The 18332-nt window shown below is 35.4% G+C and overlaps 1 protein-coding gene across 2 annotated transcripts in view; it reads right to left on the reverse strand.

Moving 5' to 3' along the window:
* RAB28 (RAB28, member RAS oncogene family) overlaps window positions 1–18106 on the reverse strand; it is a 111040-nt gene extending 92934 nt beyond the window's left edge. Inside the window, exons 1-3 of one of the 2 annotated variants that reach the window (XM_032333856.1) lie at window positions 17790–18105; window positions 13097–13193; window positions 7587–7675 (exon numbers count right to left, since the gene is read on the reverse strand). In XM_032333856.1, coding sequence (XP_032189747.1) covers window positions 7587–7675; window positions 13097–13193; window positions 17790–17864 — 261 coding nt within the window. In that variant the 5' untranslated portion in view covers window positions 17865–18105. Of the gene's footprint in view, window positions 1–7586; window positions 7676–13096; window positions 13194–17789 lie in introns of both variants that reach the window. The other variant, XM_032333857.1, reaches the window with a different exon arrangement.
* Between the last annotated feature and the right edge of the window lie 226 nt (window positions 18107–18332).

Here is an 18332-nt window from a genome sequence, read left to right on the forward strand (position 1 = left end):
CAGGCTCTCCACTGAGCAGGGAGCCTGATGTGGGACTCCATTCCAGGACACCAGGATCATAACCTGAGCTGAAGGCAAACATTTAACCGACTGAGCCACCCAGGCATCCCAAGCCTCCAACTCTTGATTTCAGCTCAGGTCTCCATATCAGGGTCATGAGTTTGAGTCCCACACTGGGCTCCACACTGGGCATAGAGCCCACTGCATTAAAAACTAATAATGTATTTTATGGTGACTAACATAACACAATAAAAATTAAAAAAAAAAAAATGGGGGACACTTGGGTGGCTCAGTGGGTTAAGGCCTCTGCCTTCAGCTCAGGTCATGATCCCAGGGTCCAGGGATTGAGCCCCGCATCAGGTTCTCTGCTCAGCAGGGAGCCTGCTTCCCTTCCTCTCTCTCTGCCTGCCTCTCTGCCTACTTGTGATCTCTATCTGTCAAATGAATAAATAAAATCTTTAAAAAAAAAAATGGGGGCACCTGGGTGGCTCACTCAGTGAACTGTTGGCCTTCGGCTTAGGTCACTGTCCCAGGGTCCTCGGATTGAGCCCCACATCAGGCCCCCTGAGAGTCTGCTTCTCCTTCTCCCTCTCCTTCAGCCCCTCCCCCCAACTCATGGTTATGCACTCTCTAATAAATAAATACAATCTTTTCTAAAAATTTAAATTAGATACTATAGGGATTGGTAAACTATGGCCCCCAGGTCAACTCAGCTCAAAGCCCATATTTGTAAATAAATTTTCACTGAAACACAATCATACTTATTTAAGTATTATCAATGGCAGCCTTTGTACTACAACTGCAGAACTGAGTAGCTACAACAGAGACAATATGGCCTGTGAAACCTAAAATATTTTCTATCTGGTTCTCTAAGGAGAAGTTTGCCAATTCCTGATCTAGATCAGTATGTCCAATATTTTTAAGAGAGCAATACCTATAAATCTTCCAGAACTCATAAGAAAGGCAGAAGGATTAAATGCCTTTCATTAATCTAGCTATCCATCAACCAAAACATCTGTTCGTAAACCCCATTCTCAATAACACTTAATGTAAAAAACTATGATTCCATCTTTGCTCCTAACATGACAATCCTTCACCAATTCTGACCTACACCAATGTGGTCAAATTCTGAAAAGGGAAAATGAGAAAACAGAAAAGACAATAAAACACAGAAGTGTTCTAGAATTTTCAGTTTCAACTCTGACCTGTAAAAAAGCCTGAAAGTCATCATGTCTGTCCTTATAGTAAGAAAAAAAAACCTAAACAAACTAAAAATCAATGACTTCTCTTGGACAAAACAGAGAACTGAGTTTGCAGGGTAAGTCGCCACCCTGAAATCTGGGAGATAGGTGAATTGAAAGAGTCACAGCCAAAACATGTTTACCTGAACAAAAGCCACTATAGCCAGTAAAGGGTGGGAACACTTAAATGATAATTTCGATAAACTGCTGGAGGCTGCATATGATCCACTTTGAGAATGAAAAACTCCAGGTGACACAGTATGGGAGTACTCTTACACTTTCACAGATTTTACCTCCAGAAACCCTATCAGATCCTTTTGGTAAAGCAACAAGAAATATCCCCCACATGGCTCTGACATGGTGAGAGACAAATTAACCATTGTAACATACCCCCAGAGTATTATCCACAAAAAAAAGTGTCTTATATCACACAGGGGAAAGACAGTTCCCATCTCCAGCCCCCTCTAGCCACCCTCTCTCACCTGAGTGGGAAGAGCTAATAAACTCGTGTGAAGGTCACAGCCCGGGGACACAAGACCAATATAAGACTGTGACTTAATCAAAGTATATAGATTGCTTCCCTGCCTCCATACTTTACCACACCACCAAATGGGTTCCAGCCTAATAGCAGTATATTACATTCGAGAGCTGCAAAACACAAACCTCAACTGAAGAAGAGTTTTTTGAGGTGCCCAAAAAGGGAGAAAAAAACAAGAACACTAGAGGAATTGGATGTCTCCAGTACCTAGAGCCTCAGCAAACATTAAACACAGACCAACCAATTAACATAAAACCTCACACTAAAGCCTTATTTACCTGAGTTCTTATTACTCTATACATCATATCTTGCCTTAAAAAAAAAAAAAAAATGGGATGACTAGGTGGCTCAGTCGGTTAAGGGTCTGCCTTTGGCTCAGGTCATGATCCCAGGGTCCTGGGATCGAGTCCTGCACATCAGGCTCCTTGCTCTGTCTCTGCCTGCCACTCTGCCTGCTTGTGTTCTCTCTGTCAAATAAATAAATAAAATATTTTAAAAATTAAAAAATAAAAATAAATTAGAAGGCAGTTTGAAGGAAAAAGTAAACCTTAGAACCAGACTCAAATATGATATGGATTTTGGAATGATCAGGACTTTAAAACAAATAATGATAAATATTTTTAAAAAGGTTCCAATGGAAAAGGTCGACAACATACAAGAACTAAGCGAAATAAGTCAATCAGAGAAAGACAATTATCATATGATATCTGATATGAGAAAGAAAGAGTATTAGAAAAGGAGTAAGTAAAAGTAAAATAAAAGCATTTATTTTTCTTATTCTTACATGATCTAAAATGCAAATGTTTAATAATAGTAACAATGTATTGAGTGATTATAGCATATGGGTAAAGTGAAATGAATGACAGTCATGTCATAGGGGATGAGGGGATGGATTAAGAATAATGCTTTTATGAATTATCTGAACTATACATGCAAAGCAATACAATGCTATGTGAAGGTGGACTTAAACTAGTTAAAAATATATATTGAAAACTCCAGGGCAATTGCTTAAAAAAATGTATTTACATATAACTGAAAGGTTAAGAGAAGAGTTAAAATGCTCAAATAAAACAATAAAAGCGAGACAGGTTTAAAAGAAAACAAAAGACTAGCACAAGAATTAGAAAACAAATATGACAGAAATTAACCAAACTGTATCAATAATCACTTTAAATGTGAATAGTCTAAATATACCAATTAAAGGACAGATTATCAGAGGGGATGGAAAAACCAAGATTCAACTATACATTGCCAACAGAAAATTCACTTTAAATATAAAAACACAAATTAAAGTAAAGGGATAGAGAAATACCATGCTAACACTAATGAAAACAAAACTGGAGTATTCATATTCATTTCAGACAAAGCAGATTTTGGAATAAGGAAAGGTATTGGGTATAAAATGATAAAGGGATCAATTCTCAAAGAAGACATAACAATCCTTAAAGTGTATACACCTAACAACAGAGAATCAAAATATGTAATGCCAAAACTGATAGAACTGTAAATCCACAAATCCACTAGTACTGTTGGAGACCTAAACACCCCCTTTTTCACTGACTGATACATTAAGCAGCTGACAATCAGTAACTTACATGAAACATTCACCAAGACAGACTACATTCTGGGCCTTAAAATATACTTTAACCAATTTATAAGAACAGAAATCATACCAACTGTGTTCTTAGACTAAACCAGAAATCAACAATAGAAAGATAGCTGGAAAAACTCAAAATATTTGGTTATTAAACAAGATGCTTGTAAATAACACATGGGTCAAAAAAGAAGTCTCAAAAGAAGTTTTAAAATAAATTAATAAAAACACAGCCTATCAAAACTTGTGGGATATAGCAAAAACAGTGCTCAGAGGAAAATGCATAGCACTGAATCCATATATTAGAAAAGAAGAAACATCAATGATCTAAGGTTCTACTTGAGGAAACTGAGGAAGAAGAGCAATTTAGGCTTAATGAAAGCAGAACAAAAAAAAAAAAAAATCATAAAAACTAGAGCAGAGGGGAACCTGAGTGGCTCAGTAGATTAAAGCCTCTGCCTTCGGCTAAGGTCATGATCTCAGGGTCCTAGGATCGAGCCCCACATCGGGTTCTCAGCTCCCCTTTCCCCCTCTCCCTCTCTGTCTGCCTTTCTGCCTACTTGTGATCTCTGTCAAATAAACAAATTAAAAAAAAAATCTAGAGCAGATATCAGTGAAATTTAAAAGAAGAAAATAATAGAGAAATTCAACAAAACCAAAAGCTGGTATACCTCCAGCCAGATTAATCAAAAAAGAGAGAGAGGGGAAGAGAAAATTCAAATTAATGAGGGGACATCACTATTACTCCCACAGACATTGTAAGAATAGTAAGGGAGTAATATAAACAACTCTATGGCCAAAAGGTTGATCACTGAGATGAAAGGCAATTCTTTGAAAGACACAACTGACCAAAACTCATACAAGCAGCCACTGACCAATACCAAGGCCTCTACCCACCAGCTTCAGCACACACCAAAGTCATATGTCTAAGTACTCACCTCTTCAGGAGCCTATAACACAAGCACCCTCAAAGCCCTGAATCTCTCACCACATCCATCAATCCGGACCTCTTCTGACTGCTTCCAGAAAACTATCAGAATCTTCTCAGCCACAAGAAAGTATAAATCTCTCAGAAATGCAACACAACATGGCAATAACTGAAGCAATCTACAAGGAACTGCTAGAAGTATTTTCTTGGCAACCCTAAGGCCATTGAAACCCCTATCTCCTGATGCACTTTTATCACCTACCTACGTTCCATTCATCTTTCTCCTATATCTCTTCCCTACACTGCTCTGTGCTTGCTTTCACTGATGTACCCTCAAACTGCTCCTCTTCATCCCAAATCTTTCTGTTATGACTTTTGGAAATCCTTCTGTATCTTCAAATTCTTCAACAAAAGATCCCTGTATTTTCTATGCCTTAACTTCACTTTTTCTGCCTGCAATTACTAGAATACACTATCACCCCTTCTCTTTATAGACCACAAGACCTTGAGTAAATATTACATAAAGTTTCTTCATACAGTATTTTGTTTTCACCTATTTTCACTTATCACCTTATCTAATGAACATGATGAACCAGTAACCAGATAGATAGCATTTTCAAAGGAATACTGAAGTTTCAAAGGACAATAACTTATCTAAATACTGTAAGTTATTCCACAGATTTAGTTCAGAAATTTAACAGGCACAATACACACACAATTTAATCTTCCACAAAATGAAAGGTTCCCAGTTCCCGTAATACAGGTATTTTTTTCTCCCTGATTTGTAAAACAAATAATCTACTTTAGCTTTTAATTATATGTGGAAATGTGTTAAAACATATAGATTGTACCATAGTACTTACAACACACGCTTTGCTCCATAAGTACAACCTATAAGAAGAAACACTAATGCAAGAGAGGTCTGTATAATCAGTTATAAGATGGCAAATATCCAAGTAAGAAATGCACAGTAAAAGACAGCACATGGCCTCAGAGAGTCCAGCTTCGCGATGCATTCTCTCCCCATCATGTGGGCATCATGTGGGCAACCAAATCCTTTTGTTGGCGGTTAACAGGCTGGCTCATCTGTGTGGGGCACTGGCAACAATAGTAGTTATGTTCTGCCTCACAAATGACTATACTTCATTGAGTTTATGCTCAGTAAGGCAGTGTTTGCAAACCACTTAGATTCCAGGACAGAAAGAGCTACAAAAATGAAACACCCAGTTCTTCTCTGAGGTTTGTTATTAGCCTCTGTTAGCCACAGGTTACAGGGCACTAAACACTATGTACTGTGTGTTTGCTTGTAACCACTATGAAAAATAGCCTATGACATCTTTCTGAAGACTCCTAGAAAATTTTAAGTTAATTTAAAATCTGGGAATTTAACTGGGAAATGCTTTGATTCTTAGAACTAGTTCTTGTCAAAATATCTCACTAATTCTTTCTTGGGTGTCAATCCTATTTTGTTTCAACTAACACTATTCAATAGATGATTGCTCAAGTTTAATGCTACTGGAGGTAAAATGTAAACAAGGTAAAACAGTTCTACTTGAATCTAAGCTCATTCCCAGCCTACCAATAACCTTCTTGATGTTCAGAAATGCTTTAAGAAAAATAGATTCACTAGCTTAATAGCCCAGATATATATAAGATAATTCTTTCTATATACAATACATAAGTTAGAGAACCTAAACCACAATCCTAAATAATCCATTAAACCGATGCCCTCAAAACAGCCTGACAAAACATATTCTGAGCAATTTCTATCCTGTAACATTTATACCAAAATGCAAAGTATTCATTCATGAGATGAGCAATATAAGCATCTATAGAACTCTAGAAACAGTATAGATACACTTTGAAGAATAATTATATGACTATATAAAGTTGTTAAATATCTTAAAATGCTATTGGAACATTTTGAAAGCAATGTTTCTGAAAAGTAACATTCCCCTCAGTTTTTGGTAGTGAATTGTCCTCAGAGCTTCTCTGGCCTAGATAAAAAATTTACATATATTTAGAAAAATGTACTTCATTTTGTTTGCATAAGCTAATTTAGAAACTCTGGAAAGCAGAGAAAATTAAGTATATTTTCATTAGTTTACGATTAATTCATTTTGATCATCTCAGAATTCATAGTTTCCTGGTACAATTTGATGAAAATGTTCATGAACTTCTCAGAAATACTGTACTTACATTGCTGTTCAATTAAACAAGATACAGTCTTATAACATTCACACAAATTGTAAAGTATAAACAATAAAAGGCAAGAAAGAAATGTCATATGTACCTTCAAAACAGAAATCTTATTTGACAACTTATAAGAGGGAATATAACATGCTCTTTCTCATAAGATATGAGGGACATCAGAAGAGAATAGAGATATTTTACTAAACTCAGGATCCCTAAAAAAGATGAAAATTTTTTTTAATTTCTACAAATTCGACCAATAATGTCTGATTTTTAAGCAATTACATAATAGCATAAAACACTACAAAAAAATGATTTAGAAGAACAGTCACATAACATTGTGAATGCACTAAATGCCACTGATTATATACTTTAACAGTGGTTAATGTTGACTTCAAGTCAACATTAATTTTATATATAATTTTCTATTTATAACAAATTTACATAAATCAAATAAGTTTTTAAATGATGGAAAGGTAAAAATAAGAGAATTACATACTCTCAATTTTTAGTGAAGAAAAATTTGTTAATTTTGTATTATTTGCCCTAAGATTCACAAAATCTTCCTACTCTCCACTAACTAGATAAATCTATAAACAATAAAAAGTTACCTTATTTGACATTCAGAGTCAAATATTATGAGAAGCTTGACTAATGTAATGTTTATCTTTTTAAAAAATCCAGTATGTACCCCTGAAGGTAGACTTTAAAGGACAAAGAGGAAAGAGATTATTATTTTCAAAATTCATTTTACCAAATAGGTGAACAAAACAAAGAACTGTGGCTTCCCACAAATCTCTGTCGAGCAATTCTTTTTTATCTAATATCACTTTGAATGTACTTAGTTTAAAGCAGAAAAAAATAAACAAAAAAGCCAGACACAAAAATCTGAGATGTATCTTTTAAGAGAAAAATGAATATGCATAAATGTAAAATCAGTCTCTCCACATATCAGATAAAAATCAAGGTAGAGAGAGAGACAGAGTGTGTGTGTGTGTGTGTGTGTGTGTTTATGTATGCATGTACCCAGTTGTATGTGCTTATGAGAAGAATATTTTTAGAACTGGAATAATCATAGAATTTATGTCATACCTGTGCTCCATAGATATATTTATCCAACATCTTGCCTCCTATTGTCTGTCCTCCTATATCCCAAACTTGGAGAGTAACATTCAAGTTCCCTTGAATATAAAAACAAGAATGCAGAAATGGTAAGTAACAAAGTAACAACTGAATACAGTTCCAAAGAATTCTAAGTCACAATGATAAACTGTGGAACTAATCTGCCTTTTTTTTTTAAGATTTTTATTTATTTATTTGACCCTAATCTGCCCTTTATTCTGCATGTTCATATGGTCAGATATTTGGAACTGTAAAATAATATTATCAAAAGAAATTATAATGGAGAATGTAGGTTTATACTTTTACCCCATTTATACAGAACCATATTTATGATTACTACCAAAATAAAAAAAGCTTTAATTCATAAACTGCTCAAAACTTTAAAAAAAAATTTTCTTAAACAGAAAATAGGATGATAGAACACTTGTACGGGAGGTAAAAAAAATATATAATTTAAAAATAAAAATAGAACTTTATAATATTAACCTACCCTATAGCACATAATGAATTTTACTGTAAACTCTAAATTCTACAGGTTCTAATACTCACAGATTAACAAAAGACTACAAAAATGGACCCAGAGTTTCATCTCAAATTAATGCACTTTTTAAAACTTAAATGTCACCCATTTATATGCAATAGAAAACATAATTTTTAAAACCACATATTTTCAAATTTGATCTATAAAATATAAACACATATGACAGCCCTCTTCAGAACAGATGTAGGATACATACCCAGTATTTCACTAAACATTATGATGCATTTACTGCTCAAAGCATTTCCATTGAAACAAATCATAATATGTGCTTCAAAGCCTTCATAAAATGGTAGAACAAATACTCCCCATACAAGCATTATAAAAGCATTTAAAAATATTAAAAAGCAAGCAGGATGCCTGGATGACTCAGGCCATTAAGCGGCTACCTTCAGCTTAGGTCATGATCCCAGTCTCCTGGGATCAAGTCCCACATCGGGCTCCTTGCTAGGCAGGGAGCCTGCTTCTCCCTCTGCCTCTGCCTGCCACTCTGCCTGCCTGTGCTTTCTCTCTCTCTCTCTCTGACAAATAAATAAATAAAATCTTAAAAAAAAAAAAAAGCACTGAAAAGCAATCTTTAAAATTCATCTATTTTGCAAAGTATTTGCCTGATACAAAAATTTATGAGATAAACTATTCTCCCTTATGAATCCATAACCCCAAAAGTTAAAGACCATGTCCAATATAGTTTAACATTTCAAAGTATTTCTCCTAATGATGCAGTTTTCTCCAAAGAAGACAAAGTCTCCATTAGTATCTTCAAAATGAGCTCTCACACTAAAAAATGTACCTTCCTGAATGATTTGCAAATCAGAAAAAGTCAAAATAAAAACATAAGACACTGAAAAAAATCTTCTCACTTCAAAAACAATAATGAAAAAGATTATAAAGACGTGAATTTTTATGCCAATGCCAAACATTAAAATCAGAGAATGTTAGTCACATCATTCAACTGAAAAGCAAGTATAACAATGGATTAACCAGCCAAGCTTTACCCTTAACTCTAAGTTTTGTTGGGTTTCTATTACAATCTTTCCATTATTTTGAGGTAGGTCTGTTGCATCTGCCAACGTGCAAAGGATTTACATGAGGAACTTCCATTAGCATTAATAAGAACTCCTGAAGTTTATCACCCATCATCATTCTCACATACATACACTTTCAACACTCACAGAGTAATGACGAAATGGTCCTAGAGTTCTGTGAAGATGAAAACCAAAATGCACAACCTAAATAAGACTTATCCAACAACTGGAATAAACCCATTTACTTAAAAATCTAAATCTGTCAAGTTTCAAAGCTGAATTCATTCTATGACACTGTCTCACACTAAGCAGGTGAGAAAGGACTAGCGGTCACTAGTAGTGTTAAATCGCTTCAAGAAGCACCTAGATAAAGAGGCAGTACTCTATTCATTTTACTTGCAGACTCTTTTTACAATCATTTGTTTACGTTAAAAAAAAAAAAAAAAAAACAGTGCTTAACAATATTAACTTTTTTCTGGTAAGATTGTAGGCAACACTTCATATAAGGTATTTAATACCATTTTCTTCAAGGCCAATAAATCCTATCACTTGGCTTTGCATCAAGAAATATAAAGCTTTTCTGCCTTTAAATTCTGATAGTCAGATCCAATTTGAATTGGTTATTGTGAACACCTTAGCTACAAACTTTATGAACATGATATTCATGTTTCCAAATCCTCACTACATCATTTCAAGACTAAATCATATATTCAGTTGCCCCCCATTTGAGTTTATATTTATATTCATGTTTTGCAGGTATTTTTTAAATTCATACCTTTCTATATAAACACTGTTGTTGTTGGCTTGTTTTTCTTAATATACATATTCTAGTGCCTCAGAAATAAAAATAGTTATGCGTTACTGATAATCGACAATGCTAGCCCCCCCCAAAAAAAACCCACTTCTGCCATCATTATAGCTTCCACAAATGATACTCGCTGCATATTTGTTACATATGTCTAGAAATATATTTTTAACTTCTACATGTGGATTTTAGGATTATTAACACATAAAAATAACTTTCCCTATTTGGGAAGCAAAATCACATAAAGATGGAATTCTAATCAATATTCATTTTAACTTCCCTAAATATAAATACATAAAACTGCCATGTGTATTTTCAAAATGACATACCTAATTACCTATTAAAATAGTACTCAAATAATCAATGCTGTAAAATTTTTTTAAAAAATCAAGAATACATCTGATATAAATTTCCTACTAATAAAGAACATTAAGGAGATTGTCAGCAATCTAATCTCAAGTGCAAAATGCTACAAAATTCCTGCTACCCAGTAAGAAATGACATGTAACCAATGGAAAAAAATAAAGTAAATGAGGTGACAAAATACAGGTAAGCTGCTTTTGGTATGAATCAAAGCCACCAAGAGGATTCAACAGTGACCTTGTAAAAGTACACTTGGTGCCTTGGTTAACCTTACTTAAAGTGCTGCATAGTCAAGATGGAACTAAAAACACAAGTCTGCCCACTTCTTGCACTAAAGACTTAGAAATCCTTTTCACAGTAGAACGCTGTTTACTGGACTGTACCCACAAGCTTCCTGAAAGTATTTTGACTAAGGCTCTTAAGAAGCTCTATCAGCAGAATCTCTGACTAACAGATACACTATTTTAAGAAGTAAACTCTGCACAGTGGTTGCATCCAGACTATACAGCATACCGGAACATGAAATATACTAAAATGGATGAATATTTACAAAGTAATGACCTTGAAAACTTGCATGAAGAGAATGTCAATAGATGGACAGGAGGTATTCACGTTTAACAATCTGAATGGACAGAAGACTTACTAGAATATTTCACAAATATTAGATTCACCTAGTATGTTCTTTACTATAAATTCAATAATGCTGCCTGTAATGTTTTAGCAAATGATACAAATTATTAGTCATCCTACATTTGCCACTACAATGAATTAAAATTAAGGTTAAAATATGTAAAGGATATACTGTGACCCTTGTAATTTATTTACTTCATTTCTTAATGTATGTATTAATTATATAATATCAAGTTATATCAAAACAATTTTTTCCTACTGAAATTTCTAACACAATTTTGAGTTCATGAAGTAACATAAAACCAACTGCTTTTAAAAAAAAAGAATTTTTTTCTGGAATTCTACCCATCAAAATAAAAATTTAATCAGGAATTCATTAAAATATACATTTATTAAGAGTATAAATTTCCTAATGTCATTTTTAATATAAGTACTTTCTAACTCTAAAAATATTATACTATAAATTTTGATTTCAAAAATACCAAATATTTTTTACAAAGTAATAAAACTTTAAAATGGGTAGTATTGTGCAACAAATCAGAAATCATCATATGTATATATCACCTATTATAAAATGTCCAAAACCAGTCCTAAGATATTTTTAATGATTGAATGTTGCTTGTTTCTGTATTTAAGGCTTTGAACTAAAAAAAAAGTCAGAAAAACTAAGTAATATTAATGGTACAGAAAGCTGATGCTCTTGCTAGTTAGCATCAAAAATAATAATCAATAACTAGATATATGACGGTTCTCTATGTACAACTGGCATCTCTGAAAAAACTGATGCAAAAAATAAGCTTTCAGCATGTATATTATACAACTTGTGTATATTTTCTTCTAGTAATTGCTATAAATACTCTGAATGCAGCATTAACCTATCCACACAAATGAGAATAACAAAAATAAAATGAGATTTTTCAGTTCTGAATACATTAAAAGGAAATACAAATGAAACAAAATATGCATATGTTTCTCATAAGCCTCTTGCTAAACAATAACTTAGTAACAGAAAGTTGGAATTCTTTTTTCATACTCTATCTTTCAATTTATTTTTCATTGGTAGCTGAATACAGACAATCACAAAATATAACAGAGCATACCACTAGTGAGATAAGCAGAATACCTTCAATTACCAAGAGTTTTCATTAGCTGCTCCAAAACTTTGATGGAGAGTTGTCTGACAGATGGGGTGTTTGAGAGGTTAACGTATTTCGATAATATTGGAATTTATTAAACCCCTTCCCACTATATCACTCACGCTCCAGTATATGAATCTGATACTACATTTGCAACCGTTTTTATTCAAATGTGTTGCCTCAGAGAGGAGAGAGACGGACTGGTTTAGAAAGTCAATCAAGATAAACTGCTTTTAATAAAATACTTTAAACATATAATTTAACCATCACAAATGAATGGACAGAGCATTTTAAAGCCCCAATTGTTCAGAAACTAACTTAAAACAGAAACCACTCTCTTTTTGTTATTATTTCCCTGTATTTCCCACAAAATGTGCTGCAACTGGCATCTAAATAGTTTCTTTGCATGGTGAACTGAAACATCTTGAATGCTCAAACTGTATTTTTATGAGTGCCTAGGGACCCTAAATTTTAGTGGTCTATTAAATGCCAGCAATTTCATGCTGCCTTGCATAAAACAGCATTCACATATTAGAGCACAGAAGTTCCATAGCTACATTATACTTCTGTTCCAACCTTCTCTTGAACAAAAAACTGAAGCAGAGGCTAATCAAAATAATATTTAAAAAAAATAATCCTTTCCAGTCTTTTCACATTTAGTTTATACAATATCTGTTTATAATTGTGTAACATTTGATTTTTTTCAACTTTTTAGAATTTTATAAGTAACTATTGTTTATTCTCAAAAAATGTGTGGAGTGGTCAAAAACAGCGGGAGAATGGGGGAATATATAAACTTTTTTCTCACACTCATGGACAATATGTCTTCATGGGAGATCCTGATCAAAGTTAACCTCCCTATGATAGATTTGCTAATTATATATATTTTCATGCAGAAAGAGCCCCCAAATTTATTTTACATATCTCTGCTATTATTGTAAGATATGTACAATTTTCTATGTTAAGATTTTTTAGTCTCTTACCTGGCAATGTTATCCTTCTCAAAAAGAAATCCAGTCCTATAGTTTGTTTGTACTGTTTCCCAAAAGTTTCTTGAGCAAAACACGTAGCTAAGGAGGTCTAAAAAAATTGATGCATAGAATATCAAAATTAATGTCTTTGTTTTAGAAATGTAAACATAAAGTCATTACTAAACCTTATTAAGTAATCTTAGTATTTATACTACCATTAATCCAACCAACAACTTTAAGCAGTTCTAATCAGTTACAAAGCAAGGAGGGACTTAACACTCCACCAGGTAAATTTCACTTGCCAACAGCTATTAGTGAGGACAACAGACTAATAGGTTAGATCTCTTTAAATCCCCTGATAGTCAAGCTCCTTCTCCTTGCTGGAAATTAGAATTTGAGATGTATCAACAAGAAAATTAAAACAACATGACTAAAGATCTGAATCCTAAATATCTATATATATCAGTCCAATACAATTCTAAGTTTCATTTCTGAGGCTAAATACTCTGAATTATTTGTGCTCTCAGAAACAATAAGTACTAATTAAAAGGAGGAAAGTCTGTTCATATAATTTTCCTTTACTTGTAAAGTATCTTTAAATGTCTAATTTTTCTCTATATTAAAGAAGTTAATGAAAATTATACTACAGAATGACTGAGATAATATTTATCTTTAAAATTAAGAAGCTGGTATTTTTAAGACTAATATTAAGTGGGCAAAAATATTTTCTATCCAACAACCATAAGGATTAAGTCACAAGAATATTACAACCAGAATAGATACCCATATTTCTACATATTTTTAAATAACAACTCGAAGTTGTATTCAAAACTCTGGAGTACCATTTCCTATCAAAGCAGAATAAAAACCATTCTGGAAACAAATGAAATAACTCAATAACTTAAAAGTTTCTCAAACATTTTAAATGCCCTACTTATTTGTAAACTTCACCAAAAAGAAAGGCAGCTTCACAAAGCTTTTAAAGAGCTCTACGCTCTTTAAGAAAGACTACCAAAGTGAAAATTGCTCTTTTTTACTTTAAATGTTAAAATTAGATATCAACTCCTAAAATAATGAAAACTAAAATAAAATTCCCAAGACACCTTAGTATAATTAGTTATAAGTGCAGCAATGCAAAAGAAAACTTGGCCAATTTTCAATTTCTTCAAACAAAAAGACATAAAATTATTTTTGACACAAGAACCATATTTTTCACACAAATGACAATGTGCACACTCTAATTCATTTATTATTTAAATACTCAGCACTTGTAATAAATTTCTAAGATATGTGGTCAAATATTTATTGAACACCCTAAGAAAGATGTTCTGCTAGGCACTGAGAAATAAACTCACTACACTCAAATGAAAATTTGTTTGGCTTCCTAAAGCATGTAACAATAATATAATAACTGAGAGCCTGGAATAAAAAAACTAAGCATTCCTTTTTAAAACTCTTTTGTTTTTCATTTATCTTTATTTATGCCATTGAGCGTGTTTAACTCACAGTACAAAATCTTCTGTTAAGAGGTTCAGAGTTCCAGAGTTAAAACTGCCACTATTTAACTATTACAGATATTTCAAAATGTTTAATATAGGGATGGTTGCTATACTTTTATAACAGAAAGAGAAACTCAAGGCACATGTAACATTAGCATAGTGCCATTTAAGGTAATTTTGCACTTTCATGTAAGCTTCTCAAAGTTCAGTATTTTTATATTAATGAATAGTTTTAAAAATTCGAAGGTTCTTTTCTTGGAAACAGGACTTCGAGATTCTGAAAACCTTACCCTCACATTTTTGAGGCAAACATAAAGCTAGGATTTTTTGATTAGAAGAAAGTATAATCTGTCAAAAATACAGGCCTGTGAGAACATGAGAATATTAAAGTGTATTCTTATACCATCTCTGGACATACTATAAAAATTAAACAGAAAATCAACTGAATCAGTGGTAGGCACTTCCTCTTCAATTCTCTAGACTTTCTGCCTTCTTTCACACTTAATAATTTCTCTCAAGTCATTATATAAATACCTTTCTTAAACAATTATGACGTGAACAATCATCTACCATATGTGAAACATCTTTTTGTGAAACGTCTTTATCTGATTCTTTATATCGTTTTGTCTGGTGAGTTTCTGCTAACAATTTTTACCATACTACATTTAGTAATACCAAAGAAAAAAAAAAGAAAAATATTTTGCCTCAAAAAAATCTTAAGAAATATGTAATAAAATCAAATTATGAATCAAAACAGAAAGAACTAAAAACACATGTTACTAGAAGGAGGAGCTAAATTTCTCTTGGAGAAATTATTAGTGATTATATCAATACTCTATTGCTTCTATCAATGTGTATTTAAATGCCATGAGTTAAAACTGACAAGAGAAACTAATGCTAGAAAAAACAGTCAGGAGTTCAATCAGGATACAAATAAGAATGAAAGTGAGGCTGACTTCATAAAAGGATAGTAAAGGAAACAGAATGGGAAATTTGGTAGCTGCCAAAAACTTGAGAGCAGAATAGAGCATGAAGAAGAAAAAAGCTTGATATACAAATATTGAAATAAAGGTTAGGTTTCTGATGTTTGTGTCAGAAAATCTCTGGCAGAAAATGCCTTTACAGTTTTAAAAGAGTTTAGTCAAGATGATAAAGACTAAGTCAAACACCATAAACAGTTACCACTCTTACTCTTTTAAGCAGAATGATAGTCCTAACTCAACAATATGGAAGGGAAAAAATCATGTCTTGTCCTACACTAGAAAGAATTTTAGACAGAGATGAAAAATTGTAATTATTCACACTAAATTAGCAACAAGAAGAAAACATGGCAGGCTAAACAAAAAACCCAGATAAAAAACTATGAACAAAATTCAACTAACAAATGTATGAAACTAACTGATAAATACTGGAAGAAAAAGTAAAAAATTTAAAGAATTATGATAGACCACAGGGTAACTGGCAATTTTGGTCTCTTTTAACAAGTGTTTTAGTGCTATAGATTGTCATTATAATTTTAAACAGGAAATGAATTCAGTTATGAGTTGACCATAAAAGGATTTAGGAAATGAAAAATTAGCAAGGTATTCAAAAGAACACTGAATAATCAGAAAACTATACAAATATACCTCAAAATTTTTATTGAATAAGACTGTTAGAAACAATACTGATCTATTTAAAACAATTGAAACATTCAAAAAGTTTCTTCCCAAAAATCTTTTAAAGGTAATCAGAGCATATTAGGTTGTTTTTCCTCAGCAATAAAAATCAGTAACAAAATATCATCCGGAAAGGCAAGAAAAGAAATTAACAGAATGTTCCAAATTTTGCACATAAATGACAACTCTCCCAGGAGCCCTAGGAACTCAAATCTCAGAACCAAAGACTGGAGCAGCTCTGCAGGGCCAACTGCCAGGGAAGATGCAAAGAGCAGTCGTCACCAGAGAAGCCAGGGTCCAAGCTACACCAGTAAAGGGGAATCATGAGCCGGAAACTGGTAACAATAACAACCTGCGTTTCTGAAGACCCTGGCTGGGAAAAGGGAGGGAAGAAGAAAGGAGGCGGACTTTAGCAATATTCCCAGAAACAGTGTTGGCGTCTTGGACAGAAGCGACAGGTGTGAAGACACCCCGGGTAGAGGCTCCTCACTTTATTTGGGGGGGGGGGGTTACACACCGTTTTGAGATCCCATGGACCCTCCCCAAAGAGCAAGCACCAAGAGATGATTCTTCGGGAGCTCCCCAACCCAGAGTTAAAAACGTCAGCCTGAAGAGGTAAGGGGACTGGCTGTCGGATATTCTCAAGCACTCAGTCTCGTTTATTCGATCAACCGTCACCGAGACTAGACTCTAAGCAAGGATCCCCACCCCCCCCCCCCCCCCCCCCCCCGGCCACGATAGCAACTGTACTCTCAGCATCAGCCTAAAGTAAGCGCTCAGTGGATACTCGCTGAATGAGTGCTTGTGTTGACAGGTGCTGTGCTTGGAGGGAGCAGGGATGAACAGGTATGATGCTACGAACCAGCGGCCAGCGTTTATTGAGTGCACACCATGTTCTGAAAGCTTTCTGTGGATTTTCACACTGAATGTGTATTTGCACACTTCACCCTCTGAGGCGACCCCTATCAATAGCCACCTTACCGATGAAGCACAAATAGGGAAGCAATGTTGCCCTCCGGTGTCCCGACCATAAGTGATGGGGCAGTGCTCACCCAGGGAATCTAATTCCAGAGCCACGTTCTTGGGAGTGCAGTGTAGGTACGTGAAACCGCAAGGCGGCCGGCGGTGCGGGGATGGGGGGATGTGGGGGCGGAGAGGGCGGGGGTGGGGAGGCAAAGTGTGACCTGGACTAAAGTGGTAAGAGCAGATTTTTGCCAGTCCTCAGAGGCAAGAAGCTGGAAAGCTTCCCACGAGGGCGATGCTGGCTAGACTCCTGAAGAAGTAGGAGTTCGCGCAGGCAAGGAGCTGGGAAGTGACTTTTTTTTTTCTTTTTTTTTTTTTTTTTTTTATTTAATTTAAGGAGAGCTAGACGGCTCTCGTCAGCCTTCACCCAGCGCCTACTTCGTGTCTGGCCCCAGGCCACGATCAGACGGACCCCGGCCCTTGGGATAACGAGGCGACGCCGAGCGGCGGGAGGAGGCTGGGGTTTGCAGGGGCCGCGCCGGGGTTCCTGCAGGCCGGAGACGGCGGGCCCGCTGGAGGACTGACCTTCCCGGAGGTGCCGTCCCCCAGCACGACGATTTTCAGTTGGCGGTCCTGGCTCTCCTCCTCAGAGTCCGACATGGTGTCCGGGGAAACAGGCCCGCTCCCCCACCCCCACCCCGAGGTAGAGGGAGGAAGGGTAACAGGGGGTCTCCGGGGGCGGGGGAGAGGAGGAAGGGCGGCAGTGGGGGCAGAACCCCCCGCCCCGAAGTCTCAGCGGCCGCTGGACGTAACTAGGCTGAATCACTCGCCGGGCGCCATCTTGCCCACCTCCCCTCCCCTGGCCGCCGCCCCGCCCCCCACGCGCTACGTCTGCCGCGCGCCCCCTCCTCTGCGCCAACCCGCGCGGACGCGAGCCTCCCTAGCAAACCGGCCCATTTCCGGGCCTGGGACGGGGGAGGCGTTTGAACTGACCTGGCGAGACGGGCGCTGCTCTCGCACAGGCAGCTGTGGAGAAGAAGAACAAAATGTATCACTCAAACCCGGTAGAAAAATGGCAGTCCAGTAGCATTCTGGCATTCTATCATATTCCCATGTGTCCATCACCCC

The sequence above is a fragment of the Mustela erminea genome, chromosome 2 (assembly GCF_009829155.1).
Source record: "Mustela erminea isolate mMusErm1 chromosome 2, mMusErm1.Pri, whole genome shotgun sequence".
In the NCBI taxonomy this organism is placed as follows: Eukaryota; Metazoa; Chordata; class Mammalia; order Carnivora; family Mustelidae; genus Mustela; species Mustela erminea.